Genomic DNA, 27831 nt, shown 5'->3' with positions numbered 1-27831 from the left:
TTTAAAAAAAATATTTGTATTCTCTTTTTTAACATTTATCATATTGTTATGGGTGAGGCGTTTTCAGAACCCCAAAATGTAACATGGAGTTCAACCAACCTCTCCCTTTAATAGATTTGTTGCTTTTCCTAGCACACGGCTTTTTCCCTAGGTGTGGGATTACAATTATGGACACGTGGGTTTTTAAACACAAAACACTGTTTATTCCATGAACTCAACTTTAAACAACTCCTTAAAATGTTCCTTCAAACTTCCAAGAGACTTAATACCTTTAAACAAAATCACATCAGGTTAAAGGTTTTACTATTATGAGTTTAAATCACCCAAATGATCCAGAGATGGTCTTTTATGGCAGACATCACAGCAAATCCAGCTCAATGCAAAACACAGACACTCACAAGCTCTTTTCAAACTAACTGCAGCTCTCTGGAAACACAGACACACACCAGCTCTTTTTCAAAAAACTGCAAAACTAAACCGCAAAATGGCTGACCTGAGCTGAGCTCCACCCACTCTATGACATCACTGTTTTCGTAAAGGTACATTGCTTAAACATCCATGTCTTAAAGGTACCCTCACATGACACCTCCCCCAAGAAAAAAAAAACCATCAACTTCAAGATGGTTTCATTTTTCAATTTTGCACCATTCACTAAGAAATGCACACAGTAAATATACATTTTCATTTAAAGAAAACAACACACGTAAACAGGTATAATGATATAGTCAATTTTACTTTGTTCTTCTTCCTCCAACCAAAATCCTTCTCGATTGATCACATTCATGACAAAACATCGGCTATCACATTTTCCCGTCCTGCCACATGTACTATTTTTAAATGAAATGGCTGTAACAACAAACTCCAGCGAAACAGCCTTGCATTGTTATTCCGGAATCGCCCCAAAAACGTCAAAGGAGTATGATCCGTATATATAATGGTGTCAGATGGATTGCTGGTCACATAAATGTAAAAATGTTGCAAAGCCAGCACCAAACTCAAAGTCTCCTTCTCAATCGTCGAATACTTTTTCTGGTGAGAATTCAATTTCTTTGAAAAATAACCAACAGGCCGCTCCAGCCCTTCGTCGTCGTCTTGCAGAAGCACCGCACCTACACCCACATCACTCTCATCAACCACCACTTTGAAGGGTTTGGTATAATTTGGGATGACTAACACAGGAGCAGTGGTTAACACAGCCTCCAGGCCGTCAAATGCCTGTTGACACTCCGCTGTCCACTGGAATTTGTTACGCTTCTTGAGCAAGTCTGTCAGTGGAGCGACCACACTGCTAAAATTTGGTACATATTTCCGGTAAAATCCACTTATACCAAGAAATCACATTATTTCCCGTCGTGTCGAGGGTATCGGAAACGCCCCAATTTTTGTTTTCACATCCCTTGGGGCCAGTCGACCCTGTCCGATTGTATGGCCAAGGAAAGTAACTTGGGCTTTTCCAAATTCACTTTTGGCTAGGTTTATCACCAAACCCGCCCCCTGAAGTCGATCGAATAACTCCCTCAGATGTTTTAAATCTTCTTTCTATGTCTGGCTGAAAACTACCAGATCGTCTATGTATACCGCACAATTGGGTAATCCTGAGACGAATGTATTAGTTAATCGTTGAAATGTTGCTGGGGCGTTCTTCATGCCAAATGGCATAACTTTGAACTGGTATATACCATCTGGAGTCACAAAAGCTGAAATCTCCTTCGCCCTTTCAGATAAAGGTACTTGCCAGTAACCTTTCAGTAAATCCAATTTGGAAATAAAAGCGGATTGTCCCACTTTCTCAATGCAATCCTCCAAACGTGGGATAGGATAGGAGTCCGTTCTTGTAACTGCATTCACCTTTCCATAGTCCGCACACAACCGTTGGGTACCGTCTGGTTTAGGTACCATCACTATGGATGAGCTCCATTGGCTGCAGCCCACTTCAATTATGCCATTCTTCAGCATACTCTCAATCTCTCTGTTAACCTGTGCCAATTTTAAAGGATTAAGTCTATATGGATGTTGTTTGATAGGAACAGCATTTCTCACATCTACATCATGTGTAGCCATTTTAGTACTTCCCAATCTATCTCTACAAACTTGCCCATGTGATATCAATAGCTCTTTCAGGTCAGTTTGTTTTTTCTCTGGAAGGTAACTTAACAATTCATCCCAAGTTTAAGAACATCCTCATTCTCCAATTTAATTTGAGGTATGTCAAATTCACAGTCATCTGGATTTGGTTTGTCACTTTGAGTTAGAATCAGTAAAACCTCCTTTTTCTCTCCTTCCCTTTCAAAGTACCTTTTAAGCATATTCACATGACACACACTCGGTGAGTCTTCCTTCTATCTGGTGTTTTTACCACATAATTCACCTCACTTAATTTCCTTTCAATCAGATACAGTCCACAAAACCTAGCTTTTAAAGGCTCCCCTACCACTGGTAACAACAGTAAAACTCTATCCCCACTGGCAAAACTACGAACTTTGGATTTTTTGTCCGCTATCCGTTTCATCACATTTTGTGCAACTTTCAAATGTTGTCTAGCCAATTCACCTATTCTATTTAATCGTTCCCTAAAATTTGACACGTAATCCAATAGTGTAATTTCCGATTTCTCACCCATCAATTTTTCCTGAATCAATTTAAGTGGTCCTCTTACCTCATGACCAAAAATTAGTTCAAAAGGACTAAATTTGGTAGACTCATTAGGTGCATCCCTAATTGCAAACAATATGAATGGGTTCCTTTATCCCAATCCTCTGGATAATCTTGACAATACGCCCTCAACATTGTCTTTAATGTCTGATGCCATCTTTCTAACGCTCCCTGCGATTCTGGATGATACGCAGTTGATTTAAATTGTTTTATTCCTCAGCTATCCATTACTTCTTTGAATAGCTTTGAAGTAAAATTTGTTCCTTGATCCGATTGAATTTCTGTGGGTAGTCCATATCTAGTTAATAATTAAAGTAACTCCTCCACAATCCTTTTAGCTGTAATATTACGTACTGTAATGGCCTCTGGAAACCTAGTAGACACATCCATTACAGTCAAAAGATATTGATTCCCACTTTTTGTTTTAGGAAGCGGTCTTACACAATCGATTAGGACCCTTGTAAAAGGTTCCTCAAATGCTGGAATGGGTATTAAGGGCGCTGGTTTTATCACTGCTTGAGGTTTCCCTATCACTTGACATGTGTGACATGGTTGACAAAATTTAACTGCATCTTTATGTAGTCCAGGCCAATAAAAATGTTTCTGGATTTTAGCTTGAGTTTTCCTTATTCCCAAATGACCTCCCACTGGTACCTCATGTGCAACTCGCAACACCTCCTTTCTATACGCTACCAGCAACACTACTTGATGAACTTCTGCCCACTTTTCATACGCCTGCATATGTACAGGTCTCCATTTTCTCATCAAGACATCATTTTTACGGTAATAGCACTCTGGTATACTCTCAGATTCATTTTCCGTATATGCTTTCTGATATATCCGTTTTATTTCTACATCTTTCTGTTGTAACTCCGCCAATTTTCCTGAGCTAAAAATATCCACCTCATCCTCCACCTGTTCTTGTTCTTTTTCAACCATCTGATCAAAAATCGTTTCTGATAATTGCACTTCAACTTCATATTCACTCTTTGATTTCTCCTCTTGTCTTAACCTGTTACTTTGCGACCTTGTTACTGCACAATCCGGAAAAATCCCAGGATATTCGTCCTTCAACGCTTCAGTTGACTGAGTTTCCACTGGCTTATCAACCACAGTAGGCATCACTCCCACCTGCGATCCAGCTATATCATTACCCAAGATAAACTGTATTCCTGGACAAGATAGTTTCTCAATTACTCCTACTACCACTTCACCACTCTTCACTGGACTTTCCAACCTTACCTTATATAATGGAACGCTACTCCTCTCACCCTGAATTCCATATATCACCACCTTTTCTGGCAACATTCTTCCCAAACTGCATAATTCCTCATCTCTTACCATTAAAGATTGACTAGCCCCTGTATCTCTTAAAATTGTGACTTCTTTACCTGCTCCTCCTGATGCACATGAGTAAACTTTATCCACACAAGTAAATTCTTTAAAGACATCTGGCACCTTCTTAACAATTACTTCTTGAACAGTCTGTACAATCGTTTGCACCGCCTTCGCTTCCCTTGGGCTTTCCTTTACCACTCTAACAAACCCAACTGTCTTATCCTGTTTTACCATATCAGCCTTCCCAGTGTTTTTCTTCAACCACCAACACTGACTTTACATGGCCTAGTGTATTACAGTGAAAACATCTGAAACTTTTCATTTCTTTTCCACCCTCCTGGATTTCTTTTTTAATCTGAGGTAAACTCTCTTTATTGTCTCCCATCAGATCACCTTTACCTTTACCCCTTGTGTATTTCTCATGTCCCCAGTTTCTATCCCTCACCGGCTGAAACTGATGTCGGAAACCAATCTTTGATTTGTGAACTAATTCATAATCATCGGCCATTTCCGCTGCTAATCTCACAGTTTTAACCCTCTTCTTCCACACGAGTTCTCACTACATCAGAAATTGAATTTTTAAACTTCTCCAAAAGTATAATTTCTCTGAGAGCTTCATACGTTTGGTCTATTTTCAAAGCCCTTATCCACCTATCAAAATTACTCTGTTTGAGCCTTTCAAACTCCATGTATGTTTGACCAAATTCTTTCCTTAAATTTCTAAACCTTTGTCTGTAAGCTTCAGGCACTAGCTCATATGCACTTAAGATGGATTTCTTCACCTCCTCATATGTTCCAGATACCTCCTCCGGTAGTGATGCAAACACTTCACTAGCTCTACCTACCAGTTTTGTTTGAATCTGTAACACCCACATGTCCTGTAGCCATTTAATTTGTTTAGCTACCTTTTCAAATGAAATGAAAAAGGCTTCCACTTCCTTCTCGTCAAACCTTGGAAATGCTTGGACATATTTAAATAGATCCCCACGTTTTTGACTATGACGCTCTTTCTCACTATCCTCATCACGATCATCCAACTGTACGTTTCCATTTATGTCTGCCAATTTTAACTGATTGTCATGTTTCATGGCCATTTTCTGAAGTTCAAACTCCCTCTCTTTATCTTTTTCCCTGATCTGTATCTCCCTTTCTTTTTCTTTTTGTTCTGCTAAGGCTATTCTTTCTTTTCTCCTTTCTTCTCTCTCTTCATAGATTATCATAGAATTTACAGTGCAGAAGGAGGCCATTTGGCCCATCAAGTCTGCACCGGCTCTTGGAAAGAGCACCTTACCCAAGGTCAGCACCTCCACACTATCCCCATAACCCAGTAACCCCACCCAACACTAAGGGCAATTTTGGACACTCAGGGCAATTTATCATGGCCAATCCACCTAACCTGCACATCTTTGGACTGTGGGAGGAAACTGGAGCACCCGGAGGAAACCCACGCACACACGGGGAGAATGTGCAGACTCCGCACAGACAGTGACCCAAGCCGGAATCGAACCTGGGACCCTGGAGCTGGGAAGCAATTGTGCTATCCACAATGCTACCGTGCTGCCCTTTTATTTTTCCTCGCTCTCTCTCTTTCTTTTCCCTCTCTCTCTCTTTCTCTTTTTTCTCTCTCTCTCTTTCTCTTTCTTTTTCCTCTCTCTCACTGTCATATGCCAGCCGCTTTAATTCTTTCTCATGTTCCATTTGTTTCATTTGCAACTGAATTTTTTGCCATCTCCACTGAGTCAAACTCTATCTCAGGCAACTTTAAATGCTTAACCATCGCCATAAATACCTAATTTTGTCAGGTGATGTTAACTGCAATGTTCTTGCCAAACCTAACAGTCTGCTTTTCGTTTCTGTCTGTAAAGTACTACGTATAACATTCTCCACCCCCAAAAACTTCTGAGCCTCTGAAAGAGCCATTGTTCACAACACTCTCCCCACCTAAACTAAAATACCACACCGGAAAAGCAACAATCCTTCACTGTCTTTAAGTTCACAAAAGCCAATCCAATAGATAGACTTTTATCCCCCTCAAGCCCCCAATTGTTATGGGCGAAGCGTTTTCAGAACCCCAAAATGTATCGTGGAGTTCGACCAACCTCTCCCATTAATGGATTTGTTGCTTTTCCTAGCACACGGCTTTTTCCCTAGGTGTGGGATTACCATTATGGACACGTGGGTTTTTAAACATAAAACACTGTTTATTCCATGAACTCAACTTTACATCTTAAATAAACATTGGATCTCTTAACACCCCTTACTTCAAAGATAACTCAGAAAATATTGCAACAGTAAATAACTCCTTAAAATGTTCCTTCAAACTTCCAAGAGACTTAACACCTTTAAACAAAATCACATCAGGTTAAAGGTTTTACTATTATGTGTTTAAATCACCCAAATGATCCAGAGATGGTCTTTTATGGCAGACATCACAGCAAATCCAGCTCACTGCAAAACACAGACACACACAAGCTCTTTTCAAACTAACTGCAGCTCTCTGAAAACACAGACACACACCAGCTCTTTTTCAAAAAACTGCAAAACTAAACTGCAAAATGGCTGACCTGAGCTGAGCTCCACCCACTCTATGACATCACTGTTTTCTTAAAGGTACATTGCTTAAATATCCATGTCTTAAAGGTACCCTCACATCACAATATTTACAACAACAAAGAAATAACAATAACAACAAATACAATGACATCTCCCAGACAACATTCCCCTCACCCCACCCACACTCAAACAGTGCCCAACATTTTGAATACAAAACACCAATGAAAAAGAATCATCATTAATTGATATATTCCAACCCCCACCCCCCAAATGTTCGATGTCATCAATTCATGAAAATGCATGATGAACAAGACACTTCCATCCTCCTCCTCCAACTCGAACTTTACTTTTGCATGCGTTAAGAACTCCAGGTTCCCCCCGCCACACAGGCACAGGGCGGAGAAGCCGATGTCCACCCCAACAGAATCCGTCTTCGGGCAAACAATGAGGCGAAGGCTAAGAAATCTGCCTCCTCACCCGCTTCCAACCCCGGACGATCCGACACCCCGAATATGGCTTCTAGGGGACCTGATTCATGTCTCATGTGCACCACCTTTGAGACTACCCTAAAGACCTCCCTCCAATACCCCTCCAGTTTTGGACAGGACCCAAACATAGGAACGTGATTTGCGGCCCCCCTCCCACAACGTTCACAAACATCTTCCACCCCCTCAAAAAGTCGGCTCATCCTTGCCCTTGTGAGGTGCGCCCTATACACCACCTTCAACTGTATCAGCCCCAACCTCGCTCACGAAGTTAAGGCATTCGCCCTCCATAGCACCTCACACCACAACCCGTCCTCCATGCCTTCCGCCAACTCTTCCTCCAACTTTGCCTTAATCCCATCCAGTGATACCTTATCTTCCCCTAGAATAACCCATAAATCGCCGATGCCACCCTCCTCTCCAATCCCCCTGTCGTCAATATCTCTTACAACACATCTTTGGGTTGTGGGGGCGAAACCTACGCAAACACTGGGAGAATGTGCAAACTCCACAAGGACAGTGACCCAGAGCCGGGATCGAACCTGGGACCTCAGCGCCGTGAGGCAACAGGGCTAACCCACTGCACCACTGTGCTGCCAAATTTCAGTCTTTTTAATTCTGTGAGTTAAGTCGCGATGTTCGGGAAGAAAAGGTTTTTTTTTTTTCTCTTCCTCTTCTTGTGCAATCTGATTTTGATTTATTGCTTTATGTACTGGATTGCAAAAGGAAAAGACTTTTACGTTGCGACGGGGTGTTTTCCTTTCTGTTAGAAAGATGGTTGATTCTTGCAGGCATAATTTTGCTTAAGCTGCTTGAAGCTTCTTCTATTGTGTTTGATTCTGTTTGAAGGTGATGGGACTGATAAGAATCGGTTAAATGGGGAGGGGTTTGCCTCCTTGCTTGCGCGTTGGGGGATGGTTTGTTTGCTTTTTGGGATTGTTGTTACTGTGTTGAGTGCTTGTGTTATTGCTAGGTGTGATAGAATCTGGCAGTCGGCAGGTTTTCTGACGCCAGAGGGTGGGAGATGCTGAGCTAGCTGGATAGCTGGTTCACGGGAGCAAAGTGGGGGCAGAGCTGAGGAAAGACGAAGTGGGGGGGCGGGATGGGGGGTACTGCTGACGGGTAAGGGACAGTTAGGAGACTGGAGATGGAGATCAGATGGCGGTCGCCGCCGAGGGGTGGATCAAGTGAGGTGCGGAACACGGGCTAGGAACTGGCCTAGGAAAGGTCATGGTTGACCGACGGGAGGGGGCAAAAGCCCCCCCGACCAGACTGGTTACATGGAATGCTCGTGGACTGAACGGGCCGGTTAAGAGAGCTTGTGTATTTGCACACTTGAGACAGTTAAAAGCGGACATGGCTATGTTACAGGAGACACACTTGAAGCTGGCAGACCACATTAGATTAAAGAAGGGATCGGTCAGGCAAGTGTTTCATTCAGGACTGGACTTTGGGTGTGGCTATCCTGATTAATAAAAGGGTGACATTCGAGGTGGGGAGGATAGAGGTAGACCCGGGAGGCAGATTTATTATAGTTAGCGGGAAGCTACAGGGAATGGCAGTGGTGCTGGTGAATATATATATCCCAAACTGGGATGATGTCGCGTTTATCAGGAAGGTGCTGGGGAAGATCCTAGACTTTAACTCGCACCGGCTGATCATGGGGTTGACTTTAATACGGTCCTAGACCCGAGGTTGGACCGGTCGAGTGCTAGGTCGGGGAACTATCAGCAATGGCAAAGGAACTGCGGGGGTTCATGGAGCGCATGGGAGGGGTGGATCTGTGGAAATTTGAGAGACCAAGGAGCAGGGAATATTAATTCTACTCCCATGTACATAAGGCGTACTCCAGGATAGATTTCTTCGTGCCAGATAAAACACTGTTAGCAGGGGTTGAGGACCCTGAGTACTCAGCATTGTGGTCTCCGATCATGCATCACACTGGATAGACCTATGGGCAGACACGGGAATGTCCCAGCGCCCACAATGGAGACTAGATACAGGGCTGTTAGCGGATGAGGAGATGTGTGAGCGAGTGAGAGAGGCCTTTCGGGGGTACATAAAGATCAATGACACGGGAGAGACTGCAGCTGGGGTGGTCTGGGAGGCACTGAAAGTGGTCATTACAGGGGAATGTATTTCGATTCGAGCCCACAGGGATAAAACTGAGCGGTCGGAGCTGGATAGGTTGGTAGGAGAAATCCTACAGGTGGAAAGGAGATATTCGGAGTCTCCAAATAAGGAGCTCCTGAAGGAGCCACAGTGACTTCAAATGGGGTTTGGGCTCCTTACCACAGGAAAGGTGGAGGGTCAGCTGAGGAGGGTAAAAGGGGCAATATATGAACATGGGAAGAAAGCTAGCAGGATGCTGGCGCATCAGCTGAGGAAACAGGAGGTGGCGAGAGAAATAGGGAAAATAAAGGATTTGGGGGGGAAGACGGTGACGGACCCGGGGCGGTGAATGAAGTGTTCGGGGAATTTTATAGCCAGCTATACGAGTCGGAACCCTGGGTTGGGGAGGAGGGCATGAATCAATTCCTGGAGAGGCTAGAGTTCCCGAAGGTAAATGAGAAGTTGGTGGAGGCCCTGGGGGGCCCGATGGGGCTTGGGAAGGTGATAGATGGACTGGGGGCGATGCAGTCGGGTAAAGCCCCGGGACCTGACGGATTTACATAGAACATAGAACATAGAACAATACAGCGCAGTACAGGCCCTTCGGCCCACGATGTTGCACCGAAACAAAAGCCATCTAACCTACACTATACCATTATCATCCATATGTTTATCCAATAAACTTTTAAATGCCCTCAATGTTGGCGAGTTCACTACTGTAGCAGGTAGGGCATTCCACGGCCTCACTACTCTTTGCGTAAAGAACCTACCTCTGACCTCTGTCCTATATCTATTACCCCTCGGTTTAAAGTTATGTCCCCTCATGCCAGCCATTTCCATCCGCGGGAGAAGGCTCTCACTGTCCACCCTATCCAACCCCCTAATCATTTTGTATGCCTCTATTAAGTCTCCTCTTAACCACCTTCTCTCCAACGAAAACAACCTCGAGTCAATCAGCCTTTCCTCATAAGATTTTCCCTCCATACCAGGCAACATCCTGGTAAATCTCCTCTGCACCCGCTCCAAAGCCTCCACATCCTTCCTATAATGCGGTGACCAGAACTGTACGCAATACTCCAAATGCGGCCGTACCAGAGTTCTGTACAGCTGCAACATGACCTCCTGACTCCGGAACTCAATCCCTCTACCAATAAAGGCCAACACTCCATAGGCCTTCTTCACAACCCTATCAACCTGGGTGGCAACTTTCAGGGATCTATGTACATGGACACCTAGATCCCTCTGCTCATCCACACTTTCAAGAACTTTTCCATTAGCCAAATATTCCACATTCCTGTTATTCCTTCCAAAGTGAATCACCTCACACTTCTCTACATTAAACTCCATTTGCCACCTCTCAGCCCAGCTCTGCAGCTTATCTATATCCCTCTGTAACCTGCTACTTCCTTCCACACTATCGACAACACCACCGACTTTAGTATCGTCTGCAAATTTACTCACCCACCCTTCTGCGCCTTCCTCTAGGTCATTGATAAAAATGACAAACAGCAACGGCCCCAGAACAGATCCTTGTGGTACTCCACTTGTGACTGAACTCCATTCTGAACATTTCCCATCAACCACCACCCTCTGTCTTCTTTCAGCTAGCCAATTTCTGATCCACATCTCTAAATCACCCTCAATCCCCAGCCTCCGTATTTTCTGCAATAGCCTACCGTGGGGAACCTTATCAAACGCTTTGCTGAAATCCATATACACCACATCAACTGCTCTACCCTCGTCTACCTGTTCAGTCACCTTCTCAAAGAACTCGATAAGGTTTGTGAGGCATGACCTACCCTTCACAAAGCCATGCTGACTATCCCTGATCATATTATTCCTATCTAGATGATTATAAATCTTGTCTCTTATAATCCCCTCCAAGACTTTACCCACTACAGACGTGAGGCTCACCGGTCTATAGTTGCCGGGGTTGTCTCTGCTCCCCTTTTTGAACAAAGGGACCACATTTGCTATCCTCCAGTCCTCTGGCACTATTCCTGTAGCCAATGATGACATAAAAATCAAAGCCAATGGTCCAGCAATCTCTTTCCTGGCCTCCCGGAGAATCCTAGGATAAATCCCATCAGGTCCCGGGGACTTATCTATTTTCAGCCTGTCCAGAATTGCCAACACCTCATCCCTACGTACCTCAATGCCATCTAATCTATTTACCTGGAGCCCAGCATTCTCCTCCACAACATTATCTTTTTCCTGAGTGAATACTGACGAAAAATATTCATTTAGTATCTCGCCTATCTCTTCAGACTCCACACACAACTTCCCATCCCTGTCCTTGACTGGTCCTACTCTTTCCCTAGTCATTCGCTTATTCCTGACATACCTATAGAAAGCTTTTGGGTTTTCCTTGATCCTTCCTGCCAAATACTTCTCATGTCCCCTCCTTGCTCGTCTTAGCTCTCTCTTTAGATCCTTCCTCGCTACCTTGTAACTATCCATCGCCCCAACTGAAACTTCACACCTCATCTTCACATAGGCCTCCTTCTTCCTCTTAACAAGAGATTCCACTTCTTTGGTAAACCACGGTTCCCTCGCTCGGCACCTTCCTCCCTGCCTGACCGGTACATACTTATCAAGAACACGCAGTAGCTGATCCTTGAACAAGCTCCACTTATCCAGTGTGTCCAACACTTGCAGCCTACTTCTCCACCTTATCCCCCCCAAGTCACGTCTAATGGCATCATAATTTCCCTTCCCCCAGCTATAACTATTGCCCTGTGGTGTATACTTATCCCTTTCCATCCTTAACGTAAACGTCACCGAATTGTGGTCACTGTCCCCAAAGTGCTCACCTACCTCCAAATCCAACACCTGGCCTGGTTCATTACCCAAATCCAATGTGGCCTCGCCTCTTGTTGGCCTGTCAACAAACTGTGTCAGGAAACCCTCCTGCACACACTGTACAAAAAACGACCCATCTAATGTACTCGAACTATATCTTTTCCAGTCAATATTTGGAAAGTTAAAGTCTCCCATAATAACTACCCTGTTACTTTCGCTCTTATCCAGGATCATCCTCGCCATCCTTTCCTCTTCATCCCTAGAACTATTTGGAGGCCTATAGAAGACTCCCAACAGTGTGACCTCTCCTTTCATGTTTCTAACCTCAGCCCATACTACCTCGGAAGATGAGTCCCCATCTAGCATCCTCTCCGCCACCGTAATACTGCTCTTGACTAGCAGCGCCACACCTCTCCCTCTTTTGCCTCCTTCTCTGAGCTTACTAAAACACCTAAACCCCGGAACCTGCAACATCCATTCCTGTCCCTGCTCTATCCATGTCTCCGAAATGGCCACAACATCGAAGTCCCAGGTACCAACCCATGCTGCCAGTTCCCCTACCTTGTTTCGTATACTCCTGGCATTGAAGTAGACACACTTCAAACCACCTACCTGAACACTGGCCCCCTCCTGCGACGTCAAATCTGAGCTCCTGACCTCTATACTCTCATTCTCCCTTACCCTAAAACTACAATCCAGGTTCCCATGCCCCTGCTGCATTAGTTTAAACCCCCCCAAAGAGCACTAACAAATCTCCCCCCCAGGATATTTGTGCCCCGCAGGTTCAGATGTAGACCATCCTGTCTGTAGAGGTCCCACCTTCCCCAGAAAGAGCCCCAGTTATCCAGAAACCTGAATCCCTCCCGCCTGCACCATCCCTGTAGCCACGTGTTTAATTGCTCTCTCTCCCTATTCCTCATCTCACTATCATGTGGCACGGGCAACAACCCAGAGATAACAAGTCTGTTTGTTCTAGTTCTGAGCTTCCATCCTAGCTCCCTGAAAGCCTGCCTGACATCCTTATCCCCTTTCCTACCTATGTCGTTAGTGCCAATGTGGACCACGACTTGGGGCTGCTCCCCCTCCCACTTAAGGACCCGGAAAACACGATCCGAGACATCACGTACCCTTGCACCTGGGAGGCAACATACCAAACGTGAGTCTCTCACGCTCCCACAAAATCTCCTATCTGTGCCCCTGACTATCGAGTCCCCAATTACTAATGCTCTGCTCCTCTTCCCCCCTTCCCTTCTGAGCAACAGGGACAGACTCCGTGCCAGAGGCCCGTACCCCATGGCTTACCCCTGGTAAGTCCCCCCCCCCCCCCCCCCAACAAGTATCCAAAGCGGTATACTTGTTTCTCAGGGGAACGACCGCAGGGGATCCCTGCACTGACTGTTTTTTCCCAGTCCCTCTTACAGTTACCCATCTATCTCCAATCTTTGGTGTAACTAATTCCCTGAAGCTGCTATCTATGACCCCCTCTGCCTCCCGAATGATCCGAAGTTCTTCCAACTCCAGCTCCAGTTCCCTAACTCGGTCTTGGAGGAGCTGGAGATGGCAGCACTTCCTGCAGGTAAAATCAGCAGGGACACTAACGGCATCCCTCACCTCAAACATCCTGCAGGAGGAACATTGCACTCCCTTCCCTGCCATCCCTATAACTTTCTACCAAGATCTGGCTAACAACTAAATTAAATTTTTTATATAAAAAAAAATATTAATAACAATAATAAAATATGGTACTTACCTCACACCAATGGGTTTTATTATTAGGTTAGAGGAGGAGGGCGGGTGGGAGAACACGTGTAGTGTCTTGGGTTTCCTCTCCACCAGAATTTATTGGTGAGGGTCTTCCCCTGCCCCTGCTGCATTAGTTTAAACCCCCCCCAAAGACCACTAACAAATCTCCCCCCCCAGGATATTTGTGCCCCGCAGGTTCAGATGTAGACCATCCTGTCTATACAGTGGAACTTTATAAGACGTTCTCTGAGTTACTGGGGCCGCTCTTAACGAGTCCAAGGAGCTGGGAGTACTCCCCGTGACATTATCACAGGCATCAATTTCTCTCGTCCTGAAGCGTGACAAGGATCCAGAGAGCTGTGGATCGTACAGGCCAATCTCCCTCTTGAATGTAGATGCCAAATTATTGGCAAAGATCCTGGCCACTCAAATAGAGGATTGTGTCCCGGAGATAACTGGGGAGAATCAGACAGGATTTGTAAAGGGCAGGCACCTGACATCCAACATTAGACGGCTTCTTAATGTAATTATGATGCCAGCAGAGAGGCGCGAGGCTGAGGTGGTAATTGCCAGGACGCGGAGAAGGCTTTCAACCGAATGGAGTGGAAATATCTATGGGATATTTTAGGCAGGTTTGGGTTTGGGCAGGGATTTGTGGAGTGGGTCCGGCTATTGTACCAGGCCCCGGTGGCAAATGTAAGAACTAACCAAGTTCGGTCAGAATACTTTCGTCTTTGTCAGGGTCAAGGCAGGGATGCCCGATCTCCCCATTACTGTTTGCCATGGCCATAGACCCCTTAGCAATGGCTCTGAGAGCAGCGAATACCTGGAGGGTGATAGTGGGGTGGGGGGTGGAACACAGGGTCTCTCTCTATGCGGACGATTTGCTGCTTTATATCATGAACCTGGTGGGGGGATGACCGAAATCATGAAGGTATTAGGAGAATTTGGGCATTTTTTCAGGCTATAAGTTAAATATGGGAAAGAGTGAGATGTTCGTGATTCAGGTATGGGGGCAGGAAAGGAGACCTGAAGGAGCTACCTTTTAAAGTGGTTGGAAGGAGTTTTCGGTATCTGGGGATTCAAGTGGCCAAGGATTGGGGGCAGCTTCACAAGTTAAATTTGGGCAAAGTAGTGGATCAAATGAGAAGGGATTTTTGTAGATGGGACATGGTCCCACTGACGCTGGCGGGGATGGTTCAGACGGTGAAGATGACGGTCCTTCCGAGACTGCTTTTCTTTTTTCAGTGTCTCCTGATTTTTGTCCCAAAGGCTTTATTCAGAAGTATGAATGTGGTGATATCGAGGTTTTATGGGCGGGTAAAACCCCGAGAGTAAAGAGGACACCCTTGGAATGGACCCGTGGGGAAGGGGGCTTGGCTCTCCCGAGCTTTATTAACTATTACTGGGCTGCCAACATATCGATGGTCAGGAAGTGGGTAGTGGGGGAGGGTCGGTCTGGGAGCAGATGGAGGCAGTATCCTGCAAAGGTACGAATCTGGAGGCTTTACTGACGGCGCCCCTGCAGTTTTCGCCGGCTCGGTACTCCACAGGTCCTGTGGTGGTGGCAGCCCTGAGGGTGTGGGGGCAATGGAGGCAGCATATGAGACTGGAGGTGGCGTCAGTGTGGTCACCGATCTGTGACAATCACCGGTTTGTCCCGGGGGGCTGGATGGGGGCTTTAAGGTATGGCAGCGGGCAGGGATTGAGAGGTTTGGGGATCTATTCATCCAGGAGGCCTTTCCGACCTTGGAGACATTAGAGGAGGATTTGCCGTGTGGGAACGGGTTTCAGTATTTTCAAGTGCGGGACTTTGTACGGAGACAGGTCTCAAGCTTTCCTCGCCTCCCACTGAGGGGACTACAGGATAAAGTGCTGTCAAAAACAGGGGTTGGAGGTGGGAAGAGTTCGGACATATACAGGTTATTGTTAGAGTGGGAAGGGGCCCCTATCAGAGAGGTGAAGAGGAAGTGGGAAGAGGAGCTAGGAGGGGAGCTGGAAACTGAACTGTGGGAAAATGCCTTGAAAAGGGTAGATGCAGCCTCGTCCTGTGCTAGACTCAGCTTGATTCAGTTCAAGGTAGCTTGGATGAGTAGGTTCTTCGAGGATGTGGAGGACAGATGTGGGCAGTGTGGGGGTAGCCCGGCCAACCATGTTCATATGTTTTGGGCATGTCCGAAACTTAGGGAATTCTGGCAGGGATTGCAGATATTATGTCGGAAGTCCTGGAAGGTAGGGTAAATCCGAGTCCAGAATTAGCAATGTTTGGGGTGTAGGAAGGTCCGGGGGCAAAGTGGGGGGGGGGGGGGGGGCGGGAAGGGAGGCCGATATCCTGGCCTTCTCCTCCCTGGTGGCCCGGAGAAGGATCTTGCTGAGATGGAGGGACTTTTGATTTTGATGGGGGTCCCGGCGGTTGCGACTCCGGGAACGTGATGTCATCCTCCCAGGCAGCTTTGTCACCCCTAGGTGGCGCTGTTGGGGCGAAAGGTGGACGGGGGGAAGGCGCCTTTAGGGGGTGTTGGTGTGTGTTCGGGCCTAGGCAGGGGCGGCGGGAGTACTGACCCTCCAGTTAGGTGCTGTGGGGAGGGTGGGGGTGGGGGCAATGGTGCGGGTGCGCGTGGGGCTTCGGCGGGCGCCAGGTCCCGAAGGGAGAACGTGTCTTGGCAGCCGTCAGGGAGCGCTACGTAGGCGTACTGGGGGTTGGCGTGCAGCAGGTGGACCCTCTCGACCAACGGGTCAGACTTGTGCGCCCTCACATGTTTCCGAAGTAGGATGGGTCCGGGTGTCGCTAGCCAGGTTGGGAGCGAGGTCCCGGAGGGGGACTTCCTGGGGAAAACAAGGAGACGTTCGTGAGGTGTCTGATTTGTGGTTGTACAGAGCAGTGACCGGATGGAGTGGAGGGCCACCGGGAGGACTTCCTGCCAGTGGGAGACTGGGAGATTCTTGGACCGTAGGGCCAGCAGGACGGTCTTCCAGACCGTTCCTTTCTCCCTCTCTACCTGTCTGTTTCCCCGGGGGTTATAACTTGTCGTCCTGCTCGAGGCGATGCCCTTGCTGAGCAGGAATTGACGCAGTTCGTCACTCATAAAGGAGGACCCCCTATCACTGTGAATGTATGCGGGGAAACCGAACAGTGTACAGATACCCTGGAGGGCCTTGATGACAGTGGTTGTGGTCATGTCTGGGCAGGGGATGGCGAATGGGAACCGGGAGTACTCGTCAATCACGTTCAGGAAATACGTGTTGCGGTCGGTGGAGGGGAGGGGGCCTTTGAAATCCATGCTGAGGCGTTCAAAGGGACGGGAAGCCTTTATCAGGTGCGCCCTCTCTGGCTGGTAGAAGTGCGGCTTGCACTCCGCGCAGATTTGGCAGTCCCTGGTGACGGTCCTGACCTCCTCGATGGAGTAGGGCAGGTTGCGGGTCTTGATAAAATGAAAGAAACGAGTGACCCCGGGTGGCAGAGGTCCTCGTGGAGGGATCGGAGGCGGTCCACTTGTGCGGCGGCACAAGTGCCGCGGGACAGGGCATCAGGAGGCTCGTTCAGCTTCCCCGGACGGTACAAGATCTCACAATTGTAGGTGGAGAGTTCTATCAACCGTTGGTCCGTGAGGAGCGTGAATTTCCTGCCGGCCAGGTAATGCATCCAGTGTCGCACAGCTTCTACTATGGCCTGGGCCTCCTTTTCGACCGAGGAATGGCGAATTTCGAAAGCATGGAGAGTACGAGAGAAGAAAGCCACAGGCCTGCCCGCTTGGTTGAGGGTGGCCGCCAGAGCTACGTCGGACGCATCGCTCTCGACCTGGAAGGGGAGGGACTCGTCGATGGCGCGCATCGTGGCTTTCGACTTGGGGAAGGTTGTGGACTGGATCAAGGGTCGGGCTTTGTCTGCCTAATTGGGCACCCACTGTGCATAATAGCTGAAGAACCCGAGGCAGCGCTTTAGGGCCTTGGGGCAGTGAGGGAGGGGGAACTCCATGAGGGGGCGTATGCGCTCAGGGTCGGGGCCTATGACTCCACTTCGCACTACGTAGCCTAGGATGGCTAGACGGTCGGTGCTAAACACGCATTTATCCTTATTGTATGTCAGATTAAGGATTTTCGCGGTCTGGAGAAATTTTCAGAGGTTGGTGTCGTGGTCCTGCTGGTCATGGCTGCAGATGGTGACGTTATCCATATATGGGAACGTTGCGCCTAAGCCGTACCGGTCAACCTTTCGGTCCATCTCTCATTGGAAGACCGAGACCCCGTTCGTGACACCGAAGGGAACCCTTAAAAAGTGATAGAGCCGCCCGTCTGCTTCAAAGGCAGTGTACTGGCGGTCACCATTACGGAGGGGTAGCTGGTGGTAGGCAGACTTGAGATCCACCGTGGAGAAAACCTTGTATTGCGCGATCCTGTTCACCAGGTCGGCTATACGGGGGAGAGGGTACGCATCCAGCTGCATCAACCTGTTGATGGTCTGGCTGTAGTCAATGACCAACCTATGTTTCTCCCCGGTCTTTACCACCACTACTTGAGCTCTCCAGGGACTGTTGCTCGCTTCGATGACCCCTTCCCTCAGCAGCCTCTGGACCTCCGACCTGATAAAGATCCGGTCCTGGGCACTGTACCGTCTGCTCCTGGTGGCGACGGGTTTGCAATCCGGGGGGGGTTCGCAAACAGGGAAGGCGGGTCGACCTTGAGGGTCGTGAGGCCGCAGACAATAAGGGGGGGTATGGGGCCGCCGAATTTAAAAGTCAGTCTTTGCAGATGGCACTGGAAATCCAGCCCAAGGAGGGTGGCTGCGCAGAGGTGTGGCAGGACGTACAGGCGGAAATTGTGGAATTCCCTGCCTTGGACAGTGAGGTTCGCTAGGCAGAACCCCTTTATCTCCACCACGTGTGACCCGGAGGCCAGGGAGATCCTCTGATTTACGGGATGGGTGACAAGAGAACAGCGCCTTACCGTGTCAGGGTGAACAAAGCTTTCCATGCTCCCAGAATTGATCAGGCATGACGTCTCGTGGCCGTTGATGGAGATCGTCGTTGTAGCTTTGCCAGCGTCCGGGGCCGGCTCTGGTCCAGAGTCACTGAGGCCACCTGCAGTAATGGAGAGTTCTGGTCGGACAGCTTGTAGTCGGCTGTGCTGGGGGCCTGGGGCCCCATCCAAAATGGCGTCACCCATGGGTCGCACATGGTGTCCGGGGACGAAGAAGATGGTGGCAGCGAGGGACAAAATGGCGGCGCCCACCCGTCCAGCGGGGTGTCCGGGGGGCAAAATGGCCGCGGCCGCGGGTCACACGTGGCCTTAGGATAGGGGGTTGGCGGTGAGCGCTGGGCGGTCGGGGCCTGAAAGGGGGGTTGCCGATAGTCGCTGGAGACCGCGGCCACGGCGCGGGCCTGGCAGACCCCCACATAGTGGCCCTTCTTGCCGCACCCTTTGCAGGTGGCGGTGCGGGCCGGGCAGCGCGGGCGGGGATGATTCACCAGCCCGCAGAAGAAACAGCGGGGCCCGGCGGCGTTAGCGGGCCATCTCGCCGCGCAGGCTTGCGAGGTCAGGGGAAAGGTCTGAGGGGCTGCCGCTACGGGGTGCCACGCAGCCCAGGGAGCAACGGACAGCGCGTTTTTATATGCAACGTCCATGGACCCCGCCAGGGCCCGTGCCTCTGCAAGTCCCAGAGTGTCCATTTCTAGGAGCATTCGGCGGATATCGGGGGAGGTCATATCTGCCACGAAAGCATCCCTGATCAAAAGTTCTGTGTGCTCGTTCCCCGAAACTGGCGGGCAGCCACAGTTTCGGCCCAGCACCAGCAGCGCCCGGTAGAAGTCTTCCAACGTTCCCTCGCGGCTTTGCCTCCTAGTCGCCAGCAGGTGACGAGCGTAGACCTGGTTCACTGGGCGGATATCATGTCCTTCTAGCAGCTCGATCGCGGCAGCATAATTCGCCGCCTCCTCGATAAGCGGGTAGATCCCAGGGCTGACCCGTGAGCGGAGGAGATGCATCTTTTGTCCTTCCGTGGGGGTGTCGGCGGCCGTGTCGAGGTAGCCCTTAAAGCACGCCAGTCAGTGTTTGAAAATAGCAGCCGAGTTGTCCGCGTGGGGGCTGAGCTGAAGGCACTCCGGTTGTAGTGTTGGACCATGCCCCACACTGGGTGGATTTATGGATGAGCAAAGGGGGGGGGCAGCACCTGCACTGGAGATTAGATGTAGGACTATGAACGGAGGAGGAGGTGTGTGTGTGGGTGAGGGAGGCTATCCGGAATTATGTGGAAATAAATGACACGGGAGGTCTCGGCAGCAACGGCATGGGAGGCATTGAAGGCAGTAGTTAGAGGGGAGTTTATTTCGATACGGGTGCATAGGGAGAAGGTGGAGCGGGCAGAAATGGACAGGCTGGTTAGGGAAATTCTTCAGGTCGACAGGAGGTACTCGGAGGCCCCGGAGGTGAGGCTGTTGAAGGAGCGACCAAAGCTGCAGATGGAGTTTGGTCTGCCCTCTACAGGGAAGGCGGTGGGGCAGTTGAGGAAGGCGAGAGGGGCGGTGTATGAGTATGGGGAGAAGGCCAGCAGGATGTTAGCACACCAGCTTAGGAGACTCAACACCGGGAGGAGGTGTTGTTACCTATCCTGACAGATTGCGGTCTGTTGGTGAGGAAGTCAAGGATCCAGCTGCATAGGGAGGGGTCAAGTCCAAGGCTGAAGAGTTTGGTTATTAGTCTTTTGGGGATAAATTTATGAGGAGCTTATGGAGTGGGAGGGAACCCAGATAGGGGAGGTAAAGCGTAAATGGGAGGAAGACTTGGGCAAGGTACTGGAGGCGGGTTTATGGGAGGATGCCCTGAGTTGAGTCAATGCATCTTCATTGCGTGCCAGGCTCAGCCTGATACAATTTAAGGTGGTCCACCGGGCACATGACTGAGTCTATGAGCAGGTTCTTTGAAGGGGTGGAGGATAGGTGTGGGCGATGTGAGGTTGGGCCTGCAAATCATGTCCACATGTTCTGGGCATGTCCAAAGCTTAGGGGATTCTGGCAAAGATTTGCTGATGTCATGACCACAGTATTAACGACAAGGGTGGTGCCGAGTCCAGAGGTGGCGATTTTTAGTCTTGGAAGACCCGAAGTCCAGGGGGCGAGAGAGATTGACATTTTGGCCTTTGCCTCCTTGGTAGCCCTGAGACGGATCTTATTGGCGTGGATGGACTCGGAGCCCCTGAAATCGGGTGTATGGGTTAGTGACATGGCCGGAATTTTCAGGCTTGAGAAGATCAACGTTAGGGTTCGCCCGGAGGTGGCAGCCGTTTATCGACTTCTTCGGAGAAAACTAAACTGTTAGCAGATACGATAATATGAGGGGGGTGGGGAGTTAGGGAGGGGGAGGGGTTTAGGGGGGAGATAGCTTAGGCGGGAGCTGCAAATGGTGGAGGGGGGACTAGGGAACTGTGTGTGTAAGCCATGTTGGCTGGGCATGGTTGTTGGTTGGGGGGTGCTATTCACTGTGTTATGTTTGCTTCTGAAATTCTTTAAAAATTACAAATGCCTTAATAAAATATATTTTTTAAAAATCTATCCGCAAAAAGGCCTTATGAACTGAAGAAAAGAACAAAGAAAGAGTACTCCCGCTCCCCCGGGTGCAAGAACCTCCAAGGGTCCACTCCTCCCATTTCCACCATTAGCCCAACCAGCACCTTCGCTCCCCCTGACTGGGTAACCTGTCCAATTTTGGCTCCTGCACCAAGTTCCAGTCTCCACCCACTATCAATTCATGTGAATCCAAGTTGGGGATGCCCCGACACACCTCCTTTACAAACCCTGCATCATCCCAGTTGGGACCATACATGCTTACCAACGCCACCAACCTCCCCTCCAATGCCCCTGTCACTATTACACACCTACCTCCCTGACCTGCCACAACTTTCTCCATTTGGAACCTCACTCTTTTATTCACCAGGACCGCCACCCCCGTGCCCTACTATCGAAACCCAAATGAAACACCTGGCTAACCCAACCCTTTTTAAGCCTCACCTGAACCTTTACCCTCAAGTGAGTCTCCTGCAGCATCGCCACATCTGCTTTCAAACTTTTCAAATGTGCAAGCACCCTCGACCTCTTCACTGGGCCTCCCAACCCTCTCACGTTCTACGTAACTATCCTAACGGGGATACCTCCCCCACCCCCTGCTTATCCACCATCATCATAATTTCGGGCCCTACCCACTGAGCCTGACCCGTCCCTATTTATTGTTGACATCGAACCCCATCCCCCCCCCTCCCAGAATCCCCCCCCTACACTCCCTCTCGAAGAAACCCCACCCAGTATCGATCCCCCCCCCCCCCACCTTTTCTCATCTCCTAGTCCCATTGAAACCTCCTCACCAGGCTCCAATGTTTGCAGCCCTTCCAACCACAACCATCTCCGTTCACTAGCCGACTTAAGTTAGCTAGTGCGGGGGCCCCTGCTCAGGCCTTTCCTCCTCTCCCGCCCAGTCCCGGGAAAAAACAATCAAACATATACTTTTAATAAATAAACGTCGCTACAAAGAACAGCAACAAAAATCTTTAACCTCCATAACATCATGAAGTAAGAACATTTTTTAAGCTACAAAGAACAACAACAGAAAACCTTTAACCTCTATAACAGTATGAAGTAAGAACATTGTTCAAAGCTACATATATACATTCTCCCACTCTTTACTTCCATCCGAAGCGTTTTGCCCTCATAAATGCCTCCGCCTCCTCCACCGTCTCAAAATAAAAGTCTTTGGAGTTGTAGGTCACCCTTAGCTTTGCTGGATACACCACTCCACTGTCGTACCAGGCCACCTAAAGCCGCTCGCCGCTTTGCCAGATCCACCGTCAGGTCCTGATAGATATGAACCTTGGCACCAGCCCACTGTACCTCCCACTTCTTCTGTGCCCAGTTCAATACCTTCTCCTTCATGTGATATCTGTGAAAACAGATGATCACTACCCTTGGAGGCCCGTTTAACTTAGGCTTCATCCTCAGCGACCGATGAGCTCGGTCCAATTCATACCGAGAGGGTTCTTCTCCCTCCCCCATAGTTCTGCCAACATCTTGGCAAAGTACGCTGTCGGCCTCCAGCCCTCCACCCCCTCGGGCAGGCCCATAATCCTCATATTCTGTCGTCTCGAGCTGTTCTCTATATCCTTCAGCGTTGCTCGCAGCTCCTTATTGGTCTCAACCACCCTCTGCAGCTCATCTCCCATTAACTGAGCTGATCGCTGTGCCGCAACATGGCCTCCTCCACTCCCTTCATCTTCTCACTCTGTTCCCTCATCTCAGCCAGCGCCTTTGCAACAGCAATTGCCTCCTCTACTACCAATCTGGGGTAGTTCTGCCAACAGCTTAGCAAAGTACGCTGTCGGCCTATAGCCCTCCACCCCCTCCACCCAATGTGTGATGACCCCTCTACATGCAGCCTTTGGCTGCCTCGTGCTCTGGGCTTAACACCGCCACTTCGGCTGCCTCGTCTTCCGGGCTTAACACCGCCACTTTGGCTGTCTTGTACTCTGGAGCCAGTTCTGCAGTTTTGGCTACCCCGTGCTCTGATCCCAGCTTTGCAGCTTTGGCTGCCTCGTGTTCTAGGCCCAGCCCCGCCGCTCCGGTTGCTTCAAGCACTGACCTCCGTCTCACTGCTCCAGCTGCTTCACACTCTGCCCTCAGTCCTGCAGTTCCAGCTGCTTCACAGTCTGCCCACTGCCCTACAGTTTCGGCTACCTCGCGTTCCTAATTTGGGCCTGTCACCTTCACTGCCTCGTGTGTGTCAGACTCCGCCCCCACCACTCCAACGCCCCCGCATTCTGAGCTCGACGCCTCCGCTCCGGCTGCACCGCACTCCTGCGGGTTTATCATCAGTTTTAAACTGGTTCGGTTTGCCACCCGTCCCTCGAGCTTCAAAGACTGAAAAAAGGTTTAAAAAAAAACCTCAAACCTCCGAACAAAATGTCCACGGGCGGGAGCCTCCCTCTTTAGCGACCGCTCCGCTCCCGAGCACCACCGGAAGTCCTATTTCAATCAATTCTTGATGCATCTTATCTTTGGGTTTCTCCTCTGAACCAAGCTTCTTAACAAATTGAAAGTTTTGTTTCCAATTGTACTTGGGAATACAGGGACCTTAATATCTTCTGAAATCTTATTGGCTGGAATATAATAATGGAATCTTTCTGAATATGACTTCCAGTTCTGAGCCTTCGTCAAATGACCCATCGGGCCAAACTTTCCCGACATTTTTAAGCATTTCAGAATGTTCTCCCTTCGTTCGTAAAGATAATGGTCTACAATTGAATTACCAATTTATAACCGCTCTAACTCGCATCGCAAGCTGAGAGAATCTTTAGTTCTCTGACCTGTTCTACCTCCGTCTTACTGTACTACACCTGGTGACCTCTATAGCCTGAACTCCCCAGAGTGCCAGTTTAAGATTGGAACGGGCCCTTCCTTTGAAATTTTGCCCCAAAAATCTTACTGGTTGTTAGGTATGATTTCTGACCACCTCTTAATCTACTTAATTGATTGACCTGTTGAAGCAGCTGAACTCTTCTACATTGACGGTCAAACTTTGGCTTTTTCTCTTCCATCTGAAAAGTTTTTTTTCTGATCCGTCCCTCGTCGCCAGTTTTCTTTTTGTAAACTGTTGTATCTTTGGATGAACATTACAAAATAAATAGATGCATATGGGTTGAATGCAAGATCAACAGGAGTTTATTGGATAATCTAGTGCCAATCCTTGTACAGTGAAGTCAAAAGCCCGCGAAGTAAGCGATCACATCATGCACATCCCGTTATTAAAGAGACATTGCACAGAACTACAATAACCCACATATAACACCAAGTACTTGCTTCGCTGCTCGTGTCTTACCTGGCCAAAATCTGGAAGGTTGGGTGAGACGGGCACTTGAGAACTTTATTGCAGATAAGTCGGTACAGAGTGGCAATTCACTGCTGATTGCTCCTGCAAGGGACTTACGGCTTACTGCAAAATTATATTGCATTATGGTCATTGTTTCTAAAGGTCCTTGACAACAAAATTTTCAAGTAGCACTTTTTCATTGCACAATACCAGATCAAAAATAGCTTCTTCCTTAGTTGGTTCCTCAACATACTGCTCTAGAAAACCATTCTACAATGCAGAAGGAGGTCATTTGGTCCATCAAATCCTCACTGACCCTCTGAAAGAGCAGGCCCACTCCCCTGTCCCATTCCTGTAGCCCTATCTACCCACAATTTGGATGGATGTGTCAAGTCTACAGAGCTCAGATCTGATGCATTCATTGTGCAGTTGCTTAGCTCTGTCTGTTACTTGCTGCTTCTGGGGTTTGGCGCACAAGTAGCCCTGTGTTATAGCTTCACCAGGTTGACACCTCATTTTTGGGTATGCCTGATGTTGCTTCTGGCATGCTCTCCTGCAGTCTTCATTGAACCAGGGTTGATACCCTGGCTTGGTGGTAATGGTCGAGTGGGGGATATGCCGGGCCATGATGTTGCAGATTGTGGTGAATGCAATTCTGCTGCTGCTGATGGCCCACAGCGCCTCATGGATGCCCAGTCTTGAGTTGCTAGATCTGTTCGAAGTCTATCCCATTTAGCAAGGTGGTAGTGCCACACAACACGATGGAGGGTATCCTCAATGTGAAGGTCTCCACAAGAACTGTGCGATGGTCACTTCTACCGATCCCATCATGGGCAGAAGCATCTGCAGCATGCAGGTTGGTGAGGGTGAGGACAAGCATGTTTTCCCCTCTTGTTGGTTCCCTCACCACCTGCTGCAATCCCACTCTAGCAGCTATGTCCTTTAGGACCCGTCCAGCTCGGTCTTTGGTGGTACTCCCGAGCCATGCTTGGTGATAGACATTGAGGTCCCCCACCCAGAGCGTACTCTGCATACCTTTGCCACCTGCAGTGCTTCCACTAAGTGATGTTCAACATGGAGCAGAACTGATTCATCAGCTAATTGTGGCTGGTGCTTGGTAATCAGCAGGAGGTTTCCTTGCCCATGTTTAACCTGAAGCCATGAGACTTCATGTGATCTAGAGTCGATGTTGAGGGCAACTGTGCTACCATCTCTGCTGGGTTTGTCCTGCCGGTGAGTCAGGACATACCCAGGAATGATGATAGTGGACAATGTCTTTAAGATATGATTCTGTGAGTATGACTATGTCATTTTGTTACTTGTCTGTGAGACAGCTCTCTCAACTTTCGCACAAGCCTCCAGATGTTAGTAAGAAGAACTTTGCAGGGTCGACAGGGCTGGGTTTGCCGTTGTCATTTTCGGTGTCTGGTTCGAGGCTGGGTATCTGTCCGGTTTCATTCCATAGCGGTTAAATACAACTGAGCGGATTGCTAGGCCATATCAGAGGGCATTTAAGAGCCAACAACATTGCTGTGGGCCTGGAGTCACATGTAGGCCAGACCAGGATGGCAGAGTTCCTTCCCTAAAGGATATTAGTGAACCAGATGGGATTTTACGACATGGTCATCATGAGACTTTTAATTCCAGATATTTTATTGAGTTTAAATTTGAACCCGGGTCCCTAGATCATTATCCTGGGCCTCCGGATTACTAGTTCAGTGACAATACCACTATGTCAACACCTCCCCAACAGGCTGTTGGCATCATGGTACTGTAAAGCAATATGAGTTATTGTCTTCAGAAGTCGGGGGAATAAAATTGGAAGGAATAAAAATTGTTTCCAAAGGCATTTGCCAGAATAGAAATGAATTGCATTTTATTAAGATTTTAACCTATTTTTGTTTCTACAGGAATGGTGTTTTAACATTGTCTAACTGAAGCATTAAAATGCTTGAGCAAGATAAAAAGACCAAAGTTGCAGTAAAAACATCAGTCACCAAACTCAAAAAAAGTCCAGACAAGTATGTTATTCTATTGCTAACAGAAGTGCTTTTCATGATTTTTCAATATTTAAGAAAATTTAAAAATGTTTTTAACCTGCAGTCAGTGAATATGATCTTGTATTGAAATTATAGAGCAGAAATCTTGAGACGGATTTTTTAAAACTACTTCTGACTTTACAAAACCTAAGCTATGTGCTGTTTCACTAAATCATTCTCTTATAGTGTATATTTTTAAAAAAATAATCAATTGCAAATCTGTGTTAACTGTTCACATTAAAGAGAAAACCAGCTTCAGTATACACTATAACATCAGTTGTCAAGATGAATTTAGCATCACCATAAATTTTTGTAATACTGAACTCCCTTTGTTTAAAGAATGTGGCAAATCCATTTCTTTAGAACAGCATTAAAGCTGAATGAAGTTAAATTTTTGAATTTGTGCTACTGGTGCAGAACTTTGCTCACCAGCAGCGAATATTGGAAAATGAATGAACAGAAAATCGTGGGCAATTTGTGCCAGCATTTTTCTAATGGGCAAGCAGGTTGGCACTGTATCCCAAAGTGGTGCAATCTTGGAAGTTTATGCCTGAGTATCATTATTTAAAGGTAGTAATGTTATTTTGTCATTGAGTGATTTTCAATCTTTTAAACTAATTTCATGTAAACTAAAATTTAAACTAATACATTTAATATATGTAAATCAATTTATGTTAGTGGAGGGAATTCTACTATGCTATGTTTATTAATTATATTGTTAACTGCTTCCATGGATTGCCACCTTGCCGTGGTGGAGAGGCTTGTGTTCCGTTGGTCCTGAGAGGGAGTGAGCCTTAAACTCATGGCAGGGTCACCCATGACGACAAGAACACCTGGCAAAACGACATCACCAGCAACGCAAAGTGGAGACGTCATCAAACAGCAAAATGGGAGGTACAAAGAACAACTAGGGTAATCAAGAACCAATGGTGGACTGAGAAACCTAAAGAGCTGCAACTCCTCGCCGACGAGCACGACACCCTTCAGTGCCACCAAGGCAATATATGGACCCGACACCCTAGGCCTCAAACCAAAGCGGAGTAAGGACTGAATCCTTTTGAAAGTCAGGAAAAACAGCAGCCTTCAATAGAGAACACATCAATAAACTCCTAAGCCGTGATACAATCATAGTATCCAAGGAAATCCCCCAACTCCCCATCAAAGATGAACTTGGGCTTCCAATAAGTGTGGATGAAGTCAAAACTGCCATTAAACACATGAAGAATGGAAAAACAGCAGGAGTGGATGGGATTCCAGCGGAA

General features: G+C 48.0%; 1 protein-coding gene across 1 annotated transcript in view; it reads left to right on the top strand.

The window, feature by feature from the left end:
- nek10 (NIMA-related kinase 10) overlaps nt 1-27831 on the top strand; it is a 460338-nt gene that overhangs the window by 33028 nt on the left and 399479 nt on the right. The window contains exon 2 of the mRNA XM_072509340.1: nt 26441-26551. Coding sequence (XP_072365441.1) covers nt 26478-26551 — 74 coding nt within the window. The 5' untranslated portion in view covers nt 26441-26477. The remainder of the gene's footprint in view (nt 1-26440; nt 26552-27831) is intronic.

Source organism: Scyliorhinus torazame, chromosome 6 (assembly GCF_047496885.1).
Source record: "Scyliorhinus torazame isolate Kashiwa2021f chromosome 6, sScyTor2.1, whole genome shotgun sequence".
Lineage (NCBI taxonomy): Eukaryota > Metazoa > Chordata > Chondrichthyes > Carcharhiniformes > Scyliorhinidae > Scyliorhinus > Scyliorhinus torazame.
This window is presented reverse-complemented; position numbering and strand designations above follow the sequence as displayed.